Source organism: Sander lucioperca, chromosome 1, assembly GCF_008315115.2.
Source record: "Sander lucioperca isolate FBNREF2018 chromosome 1, SLUC_FBN_1.2, whole genome shotgun sequence".
Classification (NCBI taxonomy): Eukaryota; Metazoa; Chordata; class Actinopteri; order Perciformes; family Percidae; genus Sander; species Sander lucioperca.
This window is the reverse complement of record NC_050173.1, coordinates 36,941,526-36,963,253: the sequence shown is the minus strand read 5'-3', so window position 1 is coordinate 36,963,253 and position 21,728 is coordinate 36,941,526. Positions and strand designations below refer to the sequence as shown.

General features: G+C 42.2%; 2 protein-coding genes across 7 annotated transcripts; both read right to left on the bottom strand.

The window, feature by feature from the left end:
- Nucleotides 1-247: 247 nt before the first annotated feature.
- Nucleotides 248-7,871, bottom strand: znf711 (zinc finger protein 711). 5 transcript variants are annotated; one of them, XM_036003517.1, is made up of 8 exons: nt 7,562-7,871; nt 6,368-6,447; nt 6,153-6,250; nt 4,907-5,758; nt 4,652-4,795; nt 3,653-3,892; nt 3,261-3,431; nt 248-3,160 (listed from the first exon to the last, which is right to left on the bottom strand). In XM_036003517.1, exons 3-8 carry the CDS (start codon nt 6,229-6,231, stop codon nt 1,980-1,982), a joined length of 2,667 nt encoding a protein of 888 aa, XP_035859410.1. In that variant the 5' UTR covers nt 6,232-6,250; nt 6,368-6,447; nt 7,562-7,871; the 3' UTR covers nt 248-1,979. The 5 variants fall into 5 exon arrangements, with proteins under 5 accessions (XP_035859410.1, XP_035859407.1, XP_035859413.1 ...); XM_036003514.1 differs by having other exon boundaries at nt 4,652-4,798; nt 7,562-7,864; XM_036003520.1 differs by having other exon boundaries at nt 3,297-3,431; nt 4,652-4,798; nt 7,562-7,859.
- A 300-nt stretch (nt 7,872-8,171) lies between these two features.
- On the bottom strand, nt 8,172-20,593 carry zgc:66447 (SLAIN motif-containing protein-like). 2 transcript variants are annotated; one of them, XM_031319396.1, is made up of 9 exons: nt 20,265-20,591; nt 19,084-19,739; nt 15,866-16,002; nt 14,283-14,405; nt 11,671-11,811; nt 11,073-11,402; nt 10,817-10,960; nt 9,329-9,614; nt 8,172-9,173 (listed from the first exon to the last, which is right to left on the bottom strand). In XM_031319396.1, exons 2-9 carry the CDS (start codon nt 19,728-19,730, stop codon nt 9,119-9,121), a joined length of 1,863 nt encoding a protein of 620 aa, XP_031175256.1. In that variant the 5' UTR covers nt 19,731-19,739; nt 20,265-20,591; the 3' UTR covers nt 8,172-9,118. The 2 variants fall into 2 exon arrangements, with proteins under 2 accessions (XP_031175256.1, XP_035859423.1); XM_036003530.1 differs by lacking the exon at nt 10,817-10,960 and having other exon boundaries at nt 20,265-20,593.
- Between the last annotated feature and the right edge of the window lie 1,135 nt (nt 20,594-21,728).

Genomic DNA, 21,728 nt, shown 5'->3' with positions numbered 1-21,728 from the left:
CAGACAATTAAAAGAGGTTTTACAAAATGAAACCGACTTGCTGAAGCAGGTTGTGGATAAAGCACGTTTCAAATTCCCAAACAGGATGATTGAAAGTGATGGGCATTTTTTTAAATGCCCTAGACAATTTCACTGATCTACAGAGGTGGTAAGGAGCATGGAGCAACAGTGATAAAACTGCCGACTGGGTCTTTAAAATGTCATGTAAAGATGATTCCTGTTTGCAGGACAGAAAGGACAAAAAGCGTAAAAAGATAATCGTTTATTTTGGTTCTTCCCCACCAGTAGTTTATCCACAATCAGACTGAAAGAAAATATAGACTAAGGTACACGAAATGCGGGGATTTTTAATATATACCACAATTAATTTCATGGAGACAGCATATGTGCATACTTTAAAGACTAATGCCAATATGATGACCACTGACTTCACGGGAATAATCCCATGTTTGGGATTGGGTTATTGGGATTATTTAGGACTGTAGGACGAGGGTCTGGGGAACTTGTTAGTGAGCACAAACAAAACACAAAACCATATCACGTATCCATAGAACAAAACAATAAATGGTTTCACCCACCACTTTCAATGACAATTCAGTTTTGATGCAGTAATGGATCGTGCTCATTTGCTAGAGATAACACTCAAAACAATTTTTACCTTTACCAACTCACAATGCTCTGCAATTGTTTATTAACTAGGGTTTGTGTTATATATATATATATATATATATATATATATATATATATATATATATATATATATATATATATATATATATATATATATATATATATATATATATAATTAAAATACAAAAGTTATTAAGGTGCTTTCTACTGACTCAAACACAATCTCTGAGAGAATGGTATTGATACAGCATGTTAAAAATCACTTATTTTCTGATTAGCTGTGTTCATCAGTGCTTAAAAAGTCCAACAGATGTAAGGCATGATTGCAATCATATGGTTAGCTGAGAGAGCATGTCTGTGTCACAAGTAACATCACACATATGCAACTTGCAGTGGCAAGTGGCAGTCAGATCTAACCGATTTAGGGGTTGAACGTGAAGCCAACCATCTGTCAACTTCATATACTAATACACCTGTGAAATATTGTCACCATCATAGCGAATATAAAAGCAGATTTATGTGTCAGAATTGTGTTGCGTACACCAAAGGGATACTCTACTAATATACCAACTGCACCATTTCCCTTCCTTGTTAGACACTGCTGATCAGAACACAACATTTCTGATTCAACTTTTAAGACATATTTAACAGAATACAGCCTATATTATACATGATTGATTTAACGGAACTCCAAGTGTTCAGGCTTGGGAGGGAAATCCAAAATGATGGAAGTTCAAATGTTACAATTTAATGAAATATCTTTTAAGGTGCGTAGAGTGTGACAACATCACTCAAAACCATTTATGTACTCATGAATGGCCCTGCCCCTTAAAGACAACATGGCATTGGAAACAAATGTCAGTGTAAAAGTTGGTTAATAAGGAAAAGAGATACTAGTTGGTACTTTGGAGGCAAACCTCTCCAGTACTCATTCCACATCATCTGAAGAACTGGCATGACGTTCACAAAGCACCACTTTCTGATTTACAGGACACAGTCATCATCTTGCAGCATTTTAGCTGAGTGGGTATAAAAATATAGACATTTGAGACCCTGAATATATGTTCATATGTGATTTTCTGCAACAAAACAAAACACAATTTACAGCTATCCCACTCAGTGTACACAATGTCTTTTTTAGACTTCACCCCCATCTAAAATGTGTTCTTGCATTACCCCTGGGGGAAGAGGTTTACACCCATTACAACACAGAACGGCAATTATAATGTTGTCGTCTTCATCAACAGCATACATCCGCCATTTCTTTGTTAATACACTAAAATGACCTCTGGGTGTGTGACACAGATTTACTCGAGAAAGAGGAGTGTGTTTGTGTGTGCGTGATGACATTACATCAACATGTCTTTGTGATGCCTGGCTATGTGCTGGCTCTTCTCCGAAGGCCTCCTAAAGCCCTTGGTGCAGAAGTCGCAGCGGTGGGGGTAGTCCTTGGTGTGAATGGAGATCACATGGCGTTTGAAGCCAGAAGCGTCCGTACTGTTATACTCACAATACTGGCACTGATAAACCTTTCTACCACTGTGTGTCTTCATGTGCTTCTTCAGCTCAGCGGGCTGCCGGAAGCCTCGCTTGCAGCGCTTGCACTTAAAGGGGAGGTCCTTCGTATGCAAGGACAGGATATGGCGACTCAAAGTGAAGGTGTCAGGAGCGTTGAAGTTACAATGCCGGCACTGGTGCACCTTGTTGCCCTTGTGTGTCTCCGCGTGTTTTTTCAACTCTGAGGGCCTGTGAAAGCCTTTCTCACACACGTCACACTGATGGGGGAAGTCCTTGGTGTGAACAGAGATAATGTGTCGTTTCAGGTCACTGGAGTTGGTGCTCTTGTGCTCACAGTGCGGGCACTGGTGGGTCTTGTGGCCCTGCACCATCTCTATATGACGCTGGAGTTCCCGTGCGTCAGCGTAGGCTTGGGGACAGTGGCTGCACTTGAAAGGCAGATCTGCGCCATGCTTGCTCTTGATGTGAGTCTTTAAGTTGGACTGATCTGCACAGCGGAACTCGCAGTGCGGGCAGTGGTAGGGCTTCTCGCCTGTGTGGGTCCGCATATGTTTCTTCAGCTCTGACGGGTGGCGGAAGCCTTTGGCGCACTCGACACACACATGTGCAAAGTTCTTACTGTGCACAGCCAGCAGGTGACGGTTGAGCAGGCCCTGTTCAGCTGTCTCATAATCGCAGTACTTGCAGTGATGCAGTTTGGGCTCCCGGTCCTTGACGATGAGCTTGTCAGAGCCCAAGGGGCTGGACTCATGGTAGCGCCGCGCGTACTCGCTGTATTCTGGAGAGCGCTCATTGTTGTGACTCAGCAGCTTGTGACTCTCCAAGTGGTTGTGGAAACTCACCTTCTTGTTGGTGGTAAAGTCGCAGTCTGTACACTGGTACTTCTTCTTAAGCAGGTGGTCTGGGTGGTTCTTCATGTGGCATTTGAGGAAGCCTCTTGAGCGAAACTTCTTTCCACATATGTGGCAGGGGTAGACAGTCAAAGGCATGCCATCTGGTCCAATGATAACAGCTGGAAGAAATGGTTGAAGAGATGGTTGAAAAATAGAGTGCAACTTGAAATACTGTTAACAACCATGTAAAAGTGTTAGATGCTTATTATCAAATCATACAAATCTCATGATCCCAGAATTGTATGCTGTGCATACCAGTCTGACACTGTCGTATCTCTCCTTTCTTCTTTTTCTTAGCTTTGGGTTTGAGGACACGGTTTGCACCCAGCCCCTCTCGGATTTGCAGAAATGGTGTAGCTGCTCCATTCTTCACCTGATCAATGGTATTACCTGCACAGACAGTTTAGATATAATTATTAACAGGATAGAAAACACTTAAAAAAAGTGCTCTATGACAGTGTCTGTTATTTGCTGTACACACTGCCCAGACATAGGCAAAAGCATTTTGTTGTAGTAGTAGTAAGTCATCTAAAAAGAATGCTGATGTACAGCAGCCTCCTCTTACTGAACTTTCAACAGTAAAAGACTGAAGGTTGACACATTCTACTTACTTACAGCCACAGAACCTGTCTGACAAAATGGACTAAAAGCTGTTTCACAAAGGAACATACTGATGTCATCATCGTCATCCTCATCACTGTCATCCTCATCATCCTCTTCTTCTTTTGGATGGTTCTTGACTGCCATGTAGACCATCTTGTCACGGCCAACTCCCAGTCTGCCTGATGATGCAGCTTCCAGGTCAGGATGGCCATTTTGGTAATCATCCTCTGTTATTACCTCTGTTCCGCCTAGAAAGAGGTCCAAATTTACAAATTCAAACTATAGTGGGCGACTATTTTATATTAATGAACGTCCGTTACATTGAAGCCATTGTCAAATGAGTTGATACAATGCTAATCAAGCCTATCGGTTCCACAAAACACTCTCTGTATTTCTCAGTATGGCGGTTTACAAAATGGTGTAGTCCGGCGACTTTCGCACGCAGCAGCTTGAGTGATGTGTTTTACATCACCGCTGAGAAAGGACAACAGCAGCGTTCAGCTTTGGGGATGAAGAGGACTACTGCAACAGGTGAAGGCATGCCTGAAAACCCGAAGAAGCGCCGACGAAATGTTTCATTCAGTGATTGTACTGCTAAGAAAAGATCTACACATTCAGCAGCGGGACTAAAATCCCAAAAAGAATTTGTAGCGCGCTAAAAAAAGAAAAGGGACTGAGGTCAGACATGGATGTCACCTTACTGCTCTTGAACAGGTTAGTAATGGGTTTTGTAATGTATTAGAAGTAGGAATTATTGCTATATAATTTACTCGACCTAAATGATGTGCTACAAGCAACTGCGTGGAGGAGGAGTTGGGCGCAGTGCACGATCACTGAAGGCTTGAGTCATATGGATGCGCAGAAAGTGTTGTTGTCATTACTTAGAATTCCTTATGGGGGCGACAGAAACTACACACTTTAGCTTTAACCAAAGACATGATCTACATTCAGTTTAACAAATAAGAATATACTTGTATTGTTGAATGATTATGCTTAAAGTCACTTGCCTAAATCATCATCTGCTTCAGCTTTGAAAATGTAGACTTTGATGACCTCAGTGCCGTCCTCCTCTTTAGCTTCCTTGTCTTCCATTACCTCAGTGCTGATCTCCAGGGGAGTGTCTCCTATGTCCAGCTTCTCTCCCACCTCATCTACTACAGTAACACAAACAACCTTAGTTATCAAAAAATAGCAATAATAAAACATGGCACTGCATAATAATACAATGTTTATTAATATAAGTGATGTGGCAGCTGTCTTACAGGAGATCATAAGGTAATCCTCAGAGCTGCTTCTTGCATCATCATCCTCGTCTGTCTGCAGGGGAACATCCTCAGCTGGCATCTGTTCGTGGATTATGGTCTCGGAGTTGGCCTCTGTCACCATCAAGCCTTCTGACACAAGCTGGTGGTCCAGAGTGTTGTCCTGGTGCTCAGACAGAAGCTCTGCCACAAACACCTGGTCTGGCATGTCATCATGGTGATGGTTTGAGTCCTGAATGAGGTCTGAGGTTAGGACATGATGATGATGATGATGATGATGAGGATGATGATGATGATGGTGATGATGATGGGGGTCCAGATCTTCCTCTATAGCAACCTCTGTGCCCAGAATATTCTCAGGCATGATCACACTGTGTTCTGAGGACACCATGTCTTCAGTGGTAATTTCATGGGCTTCTACCCCTTGAGACTGCAAACTTTCGACATCAACCTCCAGGCCTTCAACAACCTCAGCTTCTAAACCCTCCACTTCCACCTCTTCCTCAAGGCCCTCCACCACGTGCGCCTCCAGACCGTCCACTTCCACCTCACCCTCTAGGTCCTCGACAACCTGAGCCTCCAGCTCTACCACATGTGTCTGTAGCCCTTCAACCACTTCGGCCTCCAAGCCCTCAACATCTGCATCTAAGCTCTCCACCACTTCTGTCTCCAGTTCTTCAACCACCTCCGTCTCCAGGCTTTGAACCACCTGAGTTTCTAGGCCTTCCACCTCAAGCTCATGCTCCAGGAGGATGCCCTCGTCCGTCATCACATCAGAAAGAAGCATACCCTCGGGCACAGACACCACAATGTGCTCCCCATCAATGTGAGCCAGACCCCCCATGCCTGCAACTGTAAACACAAGACACAGAGAGGGGTGCATAGCAAATAGTTTTAAACAACAACATGACAATTAAAGCTACAACCAACAGTTTCTTGCACATTCAAGCTACAGTGAATATATCAGAGCAGTTTGTCACACGTTTGTGAAGGCATATTGCCTTCTTGTTGTTGGTATGCTGTGAAAATGTCAGACTGACCATGACATGTTACTGTGACTTTATTATTTAGGTAGGTGATGAAGCTAAATAGCATTTGCACTTTAAACTAAAATGTGTGATACAATAAACCTGATTAGTAAGTGTATGGATAATACCTTTCATTTTTACTACTTGTGGGGCAATGTGTCTTGGATTACATGTTTCATGAAATTATTGGTTGTCACCTGTCCTACTTGGCCACCTACCAAAGTCTTGCATGATCATAGCGTGGGGCATCTTCAGCTCCTGAGTGTGCAGCTCCAACACCCCTCCTCCTTGATCCATGTCTTTACTCAGAAAAAGACTGAAAATTACAGTGTTCACTGTGTTAGCTGTTTTCTTGCACTTCGTTAGTGTGCATTACTAAAAATGAAAGTGAAAGCACCTAACAATGCCACACTGGCTAGTATTCAATACATACCTTCACATTTGATGAAAAAAAACTTAGAATACAACCAATGGGGTATTTGATGGACTTCCTTCCATCAAAGTAATCAATCCCTGACAAAGACAAAAAAACAAAACAATTGGTACACCCAAGCATTGTGCTGATAATAGAAAGAACAGAAAAGAGGTAATGAGTTAGTTAAGTGTAGCTAAGTGTTATAAAGGAATTCATCACAAAACATTTCTACATAGGCTCAGGTTAATAATAAGGGCACTGGTGCTGCCGCATGTAATGGCCCCTGTATAACTTTAAAAACACAAGGCAGAAAAACTGCTGTCTGCCACTGAGGAGGAGGGCAGTTGTGTTGTTGACCACTGGCTCCATCCATTGCTTATCAAGAGTACTACAGGCAGCTTCAACCACCAACCAAAAGGACATGTAGCTACACCTGGAGCTGGTTGAGCATGATGGCTGCAGCCCAGCTGAGACAAAAGGCTGTCCGCTCAGTGTGCAGGAGGACGAGCTCACAGGCAGTGGCTCTAATTGCTCTTGAAAGATGAGTCCTGCTTGTTTTTGTGAGAGGAAATGCATTGCCGTCACATGACGGTTTAAATAAGCCAAATGTGGAATGGCGGCAATGATTTGTAGTGAAGTTATGGGTCCCTGATTGTCATGGATAACGTATCATTTTGGAATAAAACTAACACGGTGCTGCTGCAGTTGTCGTTTAAAAAATATTGTACTCTGCACAAAACTACACACGCTTCCGAGTTTATGGCCGCCAACGAAAGTACCGCAGACGTTATGCAATGCTTATTAGGGCGGCTACCGCCCTCCACCCACCAAAGCTAGCTAACTAGCATGCAAGCTAGGGCTGGTCCTCAGAGCGCCATTTTGTTTTAGCATAATGGCTAATTCAAGAAATGCAACAACCGATTTTATTTGACCATTTAAATCTCAACATCACACAACGTTAATCTATGCACAGAGTAATTAGCATAAGCAACAAACCAATATGCCTTATACGATTCCTTTTTTTGCATGTCGCTCTAAATGCGCGACGACGGCCGTCAGATCGGCTAGCTAGCTTGCTAAGCTAGGTGAAGCAGCTTGTGCCGCACTATCTTCCATGTTGTTTTCGAAAAGGCTGAAAGAGGCCCGCTACGGCCGACAGGGCCCTTGTGTCTTATTCCACATGCCTTTCTAACCGATTCAAAATCATTTTACCTGATAGCGTCGTCTTCTGACTCTATCGGTGTTTCTCCCCCTTCTCAGTTTTGTCTGTTATTGTTTTGGTTTATTTTTGACGGTAAGCTAAGTGCGGCCTGCAGTTTTGGATCCCCGGGCACCCTTTGCTAGGCCTCGGCCAATCAGCTTGCTTCCTGACAAGCAGAGGGAGGGCGGGGGGCAGACAATGCGTGGCCTCGTTTGCCGCTGATCCCTTACTATTTGCGTCATGCATAAGAGAGCAGAGTTACATTAACACAGATATCCTTGTAATAGCGACATATCTACACCCGGTTCTGAGACACACAATTTAAACGTTACCCCATCAAGAAATAATTTTAATTTGGTTGCAGAATGCGCTCAGACTTTGTATGCGCAGATGAGGCCTGTGGGCCATTTTGTCACAAGGGGTGTGTAGCGTCGAGCACTCATTTGTGAGGCGTTTGGTCCTGCACACAGGAAATATCCGGGAGATGCATGCTTACGGTACTGCTGCTATTGCTTGTGCTGCGGATGGATTGCACTGTGACTAATTACCCTGCGATGCAAACAGACCTCGACTTGGCATGCATGGCTTATAATAAAAACAAAATAAACACAAATGCTGCAGTTATAGTTTCAGGGTCGACTTATTTTTATTTTCATTACAGCTCCTAATTGTCAGAGGCACTCTGCATGAGGGTGCATAGCTATCTAGGCACAAGGCCTTCGTGCATAAACATGTTCTTCATTACAGTGGTATCCAAAAGCACGTTCCCCATACATAACCCTAACCACCTATACAGATATGCAGTAAAAATGCAGTAACATGACAGTACCTGTAATGACTCAAGATTCTTCTGGAATTAAGAATGTTGCAGCTGAAATGCACCTTGGCTCAAACCATAGATTTCCATTTTTGTATTATTTATAAGGGCAGTGTGGTTTACAGGAGTTGCATTGCTGTGTAAGCAAAGAGCAAAACACAAATACAACACAAATCTAAAGATAATTTCACCATGAACCAATCAAACATTCATAAATTCACACAGATCGTTGTGCAACACATGGAAGATTTGTCATACTGCAGTTACACGATAAGGAAAAAAACAAAAACCAAGCATGCAACACTCAGCACCTTCATCTAGTAAGAATTCACACAGAAAATGGACAAACCACCAATATCTTCATTTAAATTGTCTTCATATCAATTACATCAACAGAACAGACGGTTATACAACTCTTAATATTCCAGCAGTTTCTCACAATTACCATAGAAAATGTTGTAAAATTGACAAACAAATCTTCTGGAAGCTCTGAGTTGGTCCATATCACAAGTGGAGTGTGCACGTGTGCCTTCTTGTCTGCCTACAGTCTTTCTGTGTGGGTTGACAATGTTTCATGCGAGGGAAAGAAACGAGTCTTGAGTCTCTTGACTACGAATCCAGTGCAGCCCAGCTCGCTAGTCTGAAATGGGGGACCGAAAGGTTGTATGACACATTTGTGGACACAGTGGCTGTGACAGGAGGATTTCAGGTGAGGGTTGCAGCAGTGAACATCCTTCATCACCGGCCAGACTTAGTAACAGCCATCTTTCCAGGATTCATCTGACATTTTAGTCATGCCCAAAGACCTGTAAATAAAATAGAAAGTTAGTCTTCATTCACACAAGAGCCCGAGTATAACACTGTGAGGATCTGAATGGCATTAAAACAAATTTTCCATTATTAAAAGGATATGTTCCCCACTTTTTCACAATCCTGAATAGCTTTTCATTTAAGCACTTACCTCCTGGGGGGCTGTGAAAGTTTACTCCTGGTAGATGCCTGTCCTCGGCCCACAACAGCCCTCCCGGCCCCAGTTGAGGCTCTCCCGGGTATGTAAGATCCACTATTGGCAGAGCCTAGAGACGGGACCCTCCGGCCCCCTCCTGCAGGAGGTGCTTGAACAATGGGCAGACCTCTGGAAGGCTGACGACCAGCTTCCATGGAGCCCACAGGAGTGACAGCTTTAACAGGAGTCCGCAGGGAGAGAGGTGACTGGCCACTGCTACGCAGCCGACTACTAGCCATACCTTGAGTGGAAGAAAGGCACAGTGGTATAACGGAATCTCAACCAGCTATTTCTTTCTAGACAAATTAGGAAATCAAATACGTATTGTTAATATATACAAAGTATAATTATGCTGTTTGCATTTCTGTCATGTAAGAGTTGTAGGAAAGCCTGGGAGGAGCAGTACTGGATTATCAGGGTTAAGTTTGGAGCAAAGTAGTAGACTAATCATGTAGCAGGTGAGTGAATGAAGAGTTACATGTACATTACATGAAGTATGTCGGGGAAGATGAGTGATCAGGGAAGGAATAGGGCTCCTATAAGTGGCTGTGGCCCATATGTAGAATGAGTTTGTTATATATAATGACTTGACTTGTTAGGATTAGACTGTCGAGGTTAGATCGATTCATCCGTTTTGATATATCAGACGTGTGTCAGTGTCCTTCAAAGACAAACACAAGTTGCATTTTTTCAACATTACTTAATGTTTATGAATTTATTTACATGTGAAAAACATGTGTTGAGCAAGTTTGTGATTTTGTGTTTGTATATATATTTAATAATGTTGCTATCATAAATGTATTTTGTCTGTAACTGGATAAGATTTGTTTGTGGAAAAGTGGTAAGTGCACATACCGTCTGTTGGTATAATTACAGTTTTGTTTTGATAGTAGCCTTTAGAGCACTTATTTTATAATTATTATTTTGTTTTTGTTCCTTCTGTACATTTATTATATTTTTGAGTTTTCTTGTAAACAAACAAAATTCTGTTACTCATCAAAACTGGTTGCATGTTAAAATAAAATGTCTTACTCATAAAACACTTGCAAAGCCAATTTCTTTGAAAGTTTTGAAACTGGCATTGCATCTGTCTGTTTGCTAGCAGACTTCTTCTTCACATTCTTTTCTTGGCACATTACTTGCCATCTGAAGATCAGTGAAATAATGTGAAACCATTGCCGTGTCACCCATGTGCGCGTAAGATATCAGCAAAATGGGGACCCACTACTCCACAGCACTAGTAGTGGTCAAATATTCCACAGGGGACAGAGAGAAGAATCTTCCTGAATATCGATAAAAACCTCACCAGTGGTCATGCAGAGGTTCGAGGAGGTAAGGTGGTAGGATAAAAGTGACACCTTAAAGGGCTATATGCAAGGCAAATGTAGGAGCCATTATATTAGAGGAGAAGTGGTGCGGACCAGGTGAAGAGGGTAGGGTTACCTGAGGAGGGGGTGTGAGTCAGGTGGGACATGCGGTTGCCTGAGCTCTGGAGGTTAGCCTCCATGCTGCGGCTGTTTCTGACTGCTTCCAGGGAACGTAGGCTGGTGCGGGGGGCCAGATTTGGCATGCTGTGCCTCAACTCTTCTGGAACCACACATACATAACACATTTAGCAACAGTATGTGTATCATCACAGCTTTGGTACAACAAGAATCTCTGTGATGGTCACGCTGAATTATTACTAGTTATAGCCTACCCTCGCTCTTGGCAAATTTAAGTAGCTCTGCACTGGGGCCCTGGAGGGATCGTCTGGGTGTTCTTGTGCGTGGGGCCCCAAGCCGACTGATGTATTCCTGACCGTGGTTGGAGGTGGAGGGAGACAGGCACCGGGGTGAGCCTAAGGGCGAGGGCGTGAAGCGATGCCGTCGCTGGGGTATGGAGCAGAACTCATCCTCTTCGTCCTCCAGGCTGTAACTGTCAAATTCCTGATCGCTGTAGGTGCCACCCCGGCGCAGGGACTGCAGAGAGGCGGTGGAGCTGCGGCGTGATGCGGATGCTGAGCTGGAAGCATAATCCTGCCTCAGACCTAACACCAAAAATATAAAGTTAAAAAAGAAACTGCATTAACAGGGAGCCATGCAAATACACTTGCATGCACACATGTTCATATAAAAGCTTCAAAAGAGTCAAACCATCTATTTGATCTACAGAGGTATAAGAAAATGTTTGCAATAAGGTTAACTGTGCTAGCCCTTTTCTTCATCAGTTGACATAAACGGTAGTCTACTCTTTAGAATGTGGAAACACAAATGACGTGATGTCCAGAACATCATGTGCACAACTCCTCTACTCACTCTCTTCCTGTAGGCGAGCCATGATCTGTACATCAGTGAGATCCTGCAGCTTATAGCCCATAGAGATGGAGTCATCTGATGTGCTGAGCTCACTGTCTATGGAGGACTGCGAGCTCAGGGCTGAGTGCATGGTTGTGACACCTGTAAAAACACAGTGGGATACCAGTTACAACAAACTGCATCTTACACATAAAAGGTTACAATATTAATCATACTTATTTCTACTTCTGTTGGGGAGAATTACCATAAATTCTCAAATAAAAGCCGGTACTGAAATAACAGCCAGGGGAAGAAATTAGAAAAAAAAAGGAAATGATCAGGAACTGCATTATAATGGCTACAGGGCTCACCAGATTGGAGGGAACAATGGCACTGCACCTTCATAATCATTCAAAACACTTCAGACAATAGTACATATTTCAATTTGCCATTTTCAAAAATAAACCTTTTGTATGGATATTGCCGAAGAATAAACAGTGACCGGTTTTGCCTCCATTGTGCATAACAATGGTGCCAGGTTAAAACGCCCAGCAGTGCCACAGAAAAATTATATCACCGGATGATAACTAGCTTTCAAACCAAGATTGCCTAACAGAAAAAGGACGTTGATATGAGGCCTAACTAAGGTACTGTCTTGGTTAATGGGTCCCAAATAGAGATGTTCCGATACCATTATCGGTACCGGCTCCGATACTGCCCAAAACGCTGGTATCGGTATCAGGAAGTACTGGAGTTTATGCACCGATCCGATACCACGTAATAAAGCCCTAAAGAAAATCTACGTTAAAGTAGTTTATTTATGTTCTTTTTTCTGTTATAACTGACTGTCAAACTGGGTAATAAAAGAAAGTTCTGTGGCATTCATTGTTTGTGTTTGTTCATGTTTCACAAAGAGTTTAACCTGAGCCAGGCCGACAACAAAGATAGAAATAATATCACATCCATATAGGGATAGTAGTATCCAGTTGTTAAAACATAATAAAATATATGACACACTGGTATCGGATCGGTACTCGGTATCGGCCGACACGCAAGTTCAGGTATCAGAATCGGTATCGGGAAGCAAAAAATGGTATCGGGCCAATATCCCAAATATGACAAATGTTAGACCATCACCTATGTGGTAACTGACTTGATCACAAAAGATTTGATGCCAACGGGATCTGTCAGACTCTGCTCAGTAGATGCCCAGGATTGATTGATCAGGTTCATACAATTGTATTACTTAAGGTAATCAAGCAGAGTAGCACATCATCAACATTTTTTTTTAGTAGTTGGGAAATATTGGAGAAAAGCAGCTCAATCAGTCACAATCAACTGGAGGAGTGTGAGGTATAACTCACCCCACCTCGGCTAACACACACACACACACACACGCAGTGCTGCCTGTATCAGGACAACTTTAGATTTAATTTTCACCAGACTAACCTGGACAACATTCAAGAATTTAAGGTGTGAATGTAGACAAACCTTTGTTCGACAATCACATTTGGTTTGTTTTAAATTAACACGTCTCTCCACCCTGACTTCACTTGTCCAGCAGCATTAGTCTAGAAAGGACCATCTGCCGATGAAGCTGTATGCAACGTTCCCCTGCCAGGCGTGTCTGTCTGACACAGGCCTAACTCTTAGACTGAGACAAATGGGAAATGACAACATCATCCAGGGCCATTTGGTTATGTAAAAAGTTTGGGATTAGATAGGGCCACCACCCACAAGCCAAGCATTTTCAAATTCATGCAAAGATTTGTTATTTACAGGGTATTCATAACAACATCGGCATTGTTGGTCTCTGCACAGTGAAGTGCCAGGTACAGTGAGACAATGTGAGGAAAAACAAATGTGCAAAGTAACTGTAATAATCGTGTAATAACTTGTGTTTTTACCCCCGAAGTACAAACCATACATAATCACTGACCATCTTCCAAAATATACCAGTGTCACAGATGTGTTTTTCTGTCTGCCAGGTGCACACTGTTTTCCATTCATTTCAATACAACTCAAGAGAAGCTAACATGCTTGATATAGACAATTAATCACAGAGAATAGTATGGCTGTGGTTGTTGTGCAGTGATGTAATTCAAAGCTTGGCTGACTAACAGCAACCTTTGTCATGCCACCAAAGAAGCCACCAAATACGCATTTGCCCTGACGTCTGTATTCATTTTTTTCTTTACAAGGCAGTCCTGAATTCACTGCTGTTCAACAGACAACAATTTAGTCTGTGATATCTGGCCTTTCCACACAGATAAAACCTTCCATAATGTTCACTGTGATGGATTGCCTTTCTCAAACAAGTTTAAATTCTTTGTTAAATGTAATAAAATTATAAAAAGAATGGTAGACAATGGCTGCCTGGTAGAAGAAGAAAATCAATCCAGATAACGTGTTGTACGTTTTGAAAAATGGTTAATATTGTGCAGTATATGCGACACACAGCATGCAGAAATGCTACAATAGTCTTTAAATATTTCCATTCAGATCCCAGTGGGGACACATTGTTGATTCATTAGTGCACACACATGACCTACAGCCTTACAATAACTGACGTCAATCCCACTGTTGTGTTGAGCAGAAAATGAGGAGCACAGTGTGTTAATGTCATGCCATACCTGAGCTGCCACAGGTTAGTAGGGATTTGTTAGTTGATTTGTGGTACCCAGGAGAGATCAGGCCTGAGCCTGCTGAGCCTGCCTCTGCTGATGGGCTGCTGTACATGTTCCTCCATCGAGATGCTGCAGGGAACAGGAGAGGACAAATTAGATATTCTCAGAGAAGAATATAACCACTTTAAAAGGGATGATATGAAGAAAGAGACATGAAGAGTATCATATATAACTGTATGGTTGGGATCAATCTAAATTATATTAAGACCACCAAGTGGAAAGCGTGTCCCAACCTGCACCTGATATTTTGGTTCTGATGGGTGTAGCAGCACAAAGTGCAAAAGGATAGTGCAGAGCGACAATGTGAACAAAGCACCTCAGATCTGCAGCCAGAGGCAGATGGTGGGTGGTACTTTAAAAATAGAAACAAATAATATAAAACAATGTACTGTGTATTATGTTGCAAATGATTACACCATATCAAAATGTGACAGCAGCGTTTATTTCATAAAACATTTTTTTTTTTTTTAAGTTGGAAAGGAGGCTATGAGGCACAGACTTAATGAGCTTTAGTAATTCAATGTCTCCTGCATAAACGGACAGAAGACCAAGTTATAAACGAGCAGTCTGATATGTGGTTATTTGTAACAGCCTGGTGTCATTTGCATGTGATTTAATGAAGGTAAACACTGTGAACACATGGCTATGGTGTAATGGCACTGCGCTCTCTGGTGACACACATCTCCAATCAGAGGCTGCAAATGTATTAATATTTATGTCCTGCTGCCTTCAGATGGTGGTGGGGATTTACTAAACTTAAGGAGACGCTTTTCATACAGTATACAGCTGCTGTGTACAACAGATACCGTAAGAAAAACTTTTATTGATTCATAGATAAATGCAGACTGGTTTTCCGGCGTTTCTGCTTTAACCACAGTAATACACAATATGTAGACAGTTTGATGTTCAGTGTAATAGCAGGATTAGGAGTATATAGTTTCATGCAAGAGCTTTGAGAACAAACCGTTGCAATATTTGCATACGTACTGTAGGGTTCAGTTGAGACAACAAAAAACAAACAAAAAAAGCATTTAATCACCTTTACTGCTAACACGATAGTCTCTATGCCAACAGGCACTTTCATGGCCTGGTGCTGCCGTTTAAAAAAAGGAGCGCTGACCCAGGGGGGAAGGTAATCCAACCCAGCCCATGACTTCATGTAGTCATTCAGCCCTGGTGTGAATAGCTCTGTTGTTCAGGTTCTGCAGTGTGCAGGAAGTAGGAGCCACGAGCAGGGTAAATAATATATGGGGCCCGTTGGTTCAGACACAAACTTGTACATGCACAATGGAGGTGAGCAGTAAATAAGAAAGCAGCCCATTCACAGAGGGAGGTACAACTGTCTCTCAGTGCTAAATTAGATGCCTTAATCTTGATTTAGGCCAACCAGCACAAAGATGTGATGCCCTAAAAGACTGCTAATCTTAGGGCTTACGTAGTGAATGAATCAAAATGCAAATCAATAAATACTTTTGTTAAGACATTTCAGAGAATTTAATGCATAAAATGTATCTACGTGTTTTACATACTCTGATCCAAACGGCTGATCAGGGTCCGACAAGCTATTTCTGTCTCTGGGCTGCGGTGGTCAAGAGCCTGCCGACACCACTTCAATGGGGAGTCTGGCCCTTGATCTCCTACTTGCTTTTTTGGAGACACATACAACCTGTAGAGAAGAGGCAGACAAGAAGAAAACAAAGTATTACCAAGGGAAATGGTAGCAATGACAAGAAGGGGATTGGGAGAGTAAATACAGAGATGGAGAAATTGAGGTAGGGAAAAGGCAGCTCAGGGCCAAAAAACACAGCCTAATCTACTTTTTTATTAAACATGCTTGTCAAAAGGTGCCAGTCATGTTGAGCAAAAGATTTAAATAAAAACAAGCTGGAGATTAGTGTGGACTACTGGCATGTAAGGTATGCACTTAATAGTATTGAGCATGCAATGCACAGTGAGAATGTTTTTCACAATGTACAACATAGGCGTGATAGCCTGGATGCCAGCCGAACTTAGCCCCGCCCACAACATTTGAGGTCGGGAAGTTCGTTCTGGACTTGATCTGTTGTGGAGCAACTATGCTCGAACCAGAGCTGTTCGGACCAATCATATTGTCAGGGCGGGCTTTATACGATGATGGACAGATGATCAACAGTAACGTAATCAATCACGTCACCATAGAGCACTTGGGTTGAATTTGACTAGAACCTATGACGAGGTCAGGCTATAGGCGTGACGGACCACAGGCAGAATGAAGTGCCCAACCACTGAATAGGACACCGTGAAGCAGCAACGATCCCATACATCAAACAAACAACCATTTAAAGTGAGTGATGTAATCAGATCAAACAGTGAGCGAGTGAGCAATTAAGTAATGCATCTTTGACCATCCTTATCACAGCCTCCTCGACCTGGTTCTCAAACATGACTGCTGAGACTGACACACATTTGCCTCATCTACCTCTGCCTAACAAATCAAGCACATCCTGTAATGACAGTCCACACTCAAGACTACATCCACAACCAGATGGACACATGTGAAAACACAACATGTCAAATGTAGTGTTATGTTGAAAACGGCTGTACATTAACCTCCACTGCCAGAAACACACCACATCTACAAATGACCAGCCATGGTGGTTTTTATGCAGCCACACAATGTCACCATGTGAAATCAACACTTGACTTGGTGTTGGAGGGGTGGGGGGGGGTGGGGGGGGGGCTGCAGGAGCTATTTCTTCCACACACAATCCTTGCGTTTGATGTGGAATAATGACGCACATTCTGATTGTGTTTCATCCAGAGTTTTGGTCACCGGTTAACACCTGGTTGTTGGCATTCACACAAGACACACATCTGCAAATGCAGTTGCATTAGCATAACTGCTAAACAAAAAATATACCAGAGCAGAATTGGTGCAACCTACCTCTACAATAATATTAAAATATATCTGAAATAAGGAGAGCCGCATTTGTGGAGGACGTTAATATGTATATATCTATACTTTTACAGTAATCCTATAATTTCAAATGACCCCTGTACTGTAGTAATCTTATAGCTGTTATAAAAAAAACAGGTGTTCGTCTTTTCATGATAAAACCAAGCAGTGTCATATCTATGTTCAACCACAGCCAGGAGCATCACAGAGGCAGGTTGGATAACTTAAGTCGAAACAATAAAATCAACTGCAAATTCAGCTTTATTCTGTGTGACTGTGTTAGTGTGAGGAGTGTAAATTAGGAGGTTTGAAGTTTAGGCCTATGTGAGGAATCTAATAGGCCAGAGACACAATTTTGCTTAACTTAAATGTTTACGAAGTCATTTCCCATAAGTAAAAAAATGTCCAAGGGGAAAATTATTATGATTTAAGAACAAGATGGACATTCATGTGACAATTTTGACCTGGTGAGGTTGAAACATTGCCTGTCTAGTCTAATAAAGTACTGGGAACTATTATTTAGAGTATGGATACTTTGCCACAGGCAATCTATTTTTTCTCTTGTACATATTTTAGACTATGAATCAAAAAACCACAACAAAGAGATACCTGCAGCTTCTCTTAGCTCCAGTGTTTCTGTCTGTGTTGCAGTCTGGTCAGGGGTCACAGGGGGCCCCTCAGATCACATGCTGTGCAATCCCACCTAAAGCAGTTTAGCCTTGCGGCAGCATCCAGCCCAGAGCAGATCAGATTATGTCGCTGTTGGGATTACTGGATGTTTTGGCTATGATAACCTCACAAAGCACATATGGTATGGCTAATGATGTGAAACTGAAAATAAGTCGTGAATGGTCTGGCTGTTAAGCTGATAAAGTAACCATCAGGAACACAATATGGTACCAATTTCAGGCAACGCAACATGCACAGCATAAACGAACATGTCAAGACTGAACTGAACCAGAATTAACATGGATTATTAGTAATTAACCTTCGATTACTGGTCCTTCTGGGGTAATTATATTCTGTTACATTGTGTAACACGGTTTAGTGTATGTAGATCTGTTCCGGTTCAACAATAATAATTAAACAACATTATAAAAAACATTACAACAATTTCTGAAATAGCTTTTTTTGAACCAGCTTGACATAACACTTCTGGTACCTATAGCATTTGTTTAAAAACAAAAAAAAGACGCTTTGTGTTCATTAGAACCTGTCAAACAGGACGCAGATAGGTCATGCCTGTTGTTTACCTACGTCAGAGACACCTTTATCATTTCCTCCTAATTACAGTAAATATTCTGAGTTAGTGGTCAACATGTTTGCCACACTTAAGCAAAGGTTTGAAAGTACAACAAAGGGCACTCCTTGTTTCTGTGGATGAGAGGAAAATGCATTATGTCTCATTTTTAATCCAAATGAAATGACCTAATGCTACAGTAGTGTTTAGTCACTTTCTGTGGGGGAGTAACACACTTTAAAATCAGAGGTTAAAATGAAAAGGCACAAGTGACTCATCTGGTTGAAGGGGCTACTCTACCTATACACAGGTTACGTAACATACAAACTTGTGAAACTAAATGCGGCATCGCTGTGGCCTGTGTTGCCAGAAATCAACTTCCCCTGAAGATAACTCATATGCACTGCTACATATTATGGATATTAACTTGTTATCTCTCTCACATCTGCAAATGTTTAGATGCAGCACACTGATCTGTCCAGCAATGACAGAAATATATCTTGGATAACCCAAACAAGTGGGATAAAGGGAGGCTATCAAAGCATAACTAGAGACCAGATAATAAAACATACCAACTGTCCTCATCCTCTACTTCTGCACACTCATCCTCCAAATCTAGGACATCCACTTCATCCAGTGCAGTTTGGTCCACCCCTGAGTCGCTCTCTGCAAGTGTCTCTGAATCATAACTTTCCTGAGAGGGGCTCTCTGGCGTCTGGCACTGTTCCGCTCCATTGTTGCAGGTCAAGGTGAGAAAGTTCCCACATGGACCCTGGTCCTCCTCCTCTTCATCCTCTCCCTCAAGCCTGTTGGCCACAGGCAGAGGGGACATCTCTTCACCACTGCTGCTGTCCTGAGCGGGTGACAGCTCCAAGTCTGTGGTGCCCAGCTTGCCACTGTGCTCCAATCTGAGGTGGGAGTTGGTTACCTCTTCACAATGCAGCCTGTCATTGATATTGCCAGCGGCTGTGAGGTTGCTGTTGCTGCTGGTTCCTTTGTGGATGATAGTCTTGCTCCCTCTGTTGCGCAGGGTCTCATTCTGGACCTCCAACCTACGAACAAGCTCCTGCAGCTTTCGGACCTCCTCCAGCTCCACCCCTGCCAGGTCCTGACCCCCCTCTTCTTCCTCTTTGCACCCGGGCTTGGAGCTCTCCATGAGGCCAGTGGGACTGCCATTTTCGGCCTGGGGGACCACGCTGGCACTGTCCGGGACCACCATGCTCCTACTCTATTGGGAGGAAGAGCAACAACATTATTTACATGACAGCAGGTCTACATATTAACGCATTAGCTCAAGCTTTATAGTACTACAAGCAAGTTCACGTTATGTTGCTTACTACACCATAAACGTTAGAGAATGGGCACTATCTTGCCAGCAGTAGCCTAACGTTACACAACAGCAACTCAACACATGGTAACTAACGTTATAGCAAAATAAATATGTTAGCAGTGAAAATATTCAGCTACTTCAATCACATGCAAAGCTTTTGGTTGTAGTCACATGAAATAGCTCTGGTGTCTATGCTAACAATTACTAGTATTTACACGACGCCAATCACTTTTTTCTCTTCGTAACGTTGCTAACTGGGCAACTGGAATTACCGTTGCAAGAAGTACAAGCCTACAAAAAGGCTGATGTACACCAATACATCTAACTTTAAGCTGCGAAACGGTAGCAGTCATATTGCAGTAGAGGACTCTAGTTAATGTTAGCTCGGCTAGCATGCTAACAGCAAAACATTCGTAACGTTACCGGTGAGTGAGCCGTGTTGTCCCAGTTGTCCCAGCGAACTGATGACTGAGCTTGCCCGCCACTCAGAGCTCAAACTCCTCGGCACACCAGCGGCCGCATGAATAAAGCAGCAAATTACAACCACCTGAAATGGTCCTCAGCTAGATAGTGATTGTCAAGACACTGGAATAAATCTCAGTTAACTAGTCCATGTTTTCTTGTTGCTACTAGAGCATCACCAATAGCGTTCATCATATCGCTCACTGCTAACTAGCTTGTTGATGGACTTTAGTTAGCCCCAGTGAACAGACCTGCAGCAGCGCTCGCTCCTCCCACTGTGGGGGAATATAATACATCCATGGGTTTCTCTGTTATTTGGCGCCCCTTATGGGGGAGATGTGATACTGCACTAACATCTTCTTGTAATCTATATTGTAGGCATTGGGTGTCGCTGTTTACATAATGGTGTCACACCACTGTAACGTAGTAAACCTATGAGTAAACCCCTTAACAGTCTATATATATATATATATATATATATATATCTGCAATGACTAATCAATACAGCAAAACTGTTAATAATGTTAAAAATTGATATGAAGTTATTGCACACTATAGTTTATGTATTGGTCGTTTTGCAATGGTAGTTTACTTAAATTTGTCATCATGCTGTGGACATAGACTGACAGTGTTTATTTATGTCTATTTTTGTTGGACAAGGGGAATTTAGGAAGTAGTGATGACTAGTACCTGTATAACTTGTTAATATATATGTATATACAACTGTATAACTTGTTATACAGGTACAATAATCGAGAGACACTAATCATATGTACTTGTCACAATGTTGACAAAGGGATAACTCATGGATTGGACACAGCAGGCAATAAAAACACAGGTGGGACTGATAATGCAATACAATACAATGTTACATCACAAATCACTTACAAGTTTGGATTTTTCAGTATATGCTTAAGAATGATTTTTAAGGACACTTAATATGATCATAATTTTGTCTACCTCTTATCATTTAGTTGTTTCCTCATATGTTCTTTGTCTTCCTGTGCTGCAATGTCTGTTGTCATCATAGTGCACAGACACGACTGATCCTGAAAGATCATTGAAAAGAAAACAACATGCATATCACTTTTTTGCAGATTCATAAAAGATATAATTAATTTAGCATGAGCCCTGACAGGCTTTCTTACAACAGAAGGGAAATTGTCTTTGTCATTTTGCTAACTAAATCCCAACAAAAGACAATTAGATGGTATAAGGTATGTCTCAAGTACCTGCATGCTGTTGTATGAGCATGTTTCAACAGGCTTCTTGTGGAAAAACACAGCCCACTCCTTTTATCTCTCTCATACTATGTGTGGATTGCTTAAGATGTGCAATCTTAAGCAATCCACATATAGTACAAGAGAAAAAAAACTCAGCCTGATGATCTATGTGATGCATTTCTCCTTCCTCAAAACAGGCTTC

Excerpts from the sequence above, each read along its gene's own strand:
- zgc:66447 (XM_031319396.1), bottom strand. The coding sequence starts at position 19,730 with ATGGTGGTCCCGGACAGTGCCAGCGTGGTCCCCCAGGCCGAAAATGGC. Across the intron at positions 11,812-14,282 it reads ACTAACCTGTGGCAGCTCAG|GTGTCACAACCATGCACTCA; the intron begins GTATGGCATGAC and ends GTGTTTTTACAG. Across the intron at positions 9,174-9,328 it reads CTTTCACAGCCCCCCAGGAG|GTCTTTGGGCATGACTAAAA; the intron begins GTAAGTGCTTAA and ends TTTTATTTACAG.
- znf711 (XM_036003514.1), bottom strand. The coding sequence starts at position 6,231 with ATGGATCAAGGAGGAGGGGTGTTGGAGCTGCACACTCAGGAGCTGAAG. Across the intron at positions 4,799-4,906 it reads GGATTACCTTATGATCTCCT|TAGATGAGGTGGGAGAGAAG; the intron begins GTAAGACAGCTG and ends GTGTTACTGTAG. Across the intron at positions 3,432-3,652 it reads GACAGGTTCTGTGGCTGTAA|GTAATACCATTGATCAGGTG; the intron begins GTAAGTAGAATG and ends CTGTCTGTGCAG.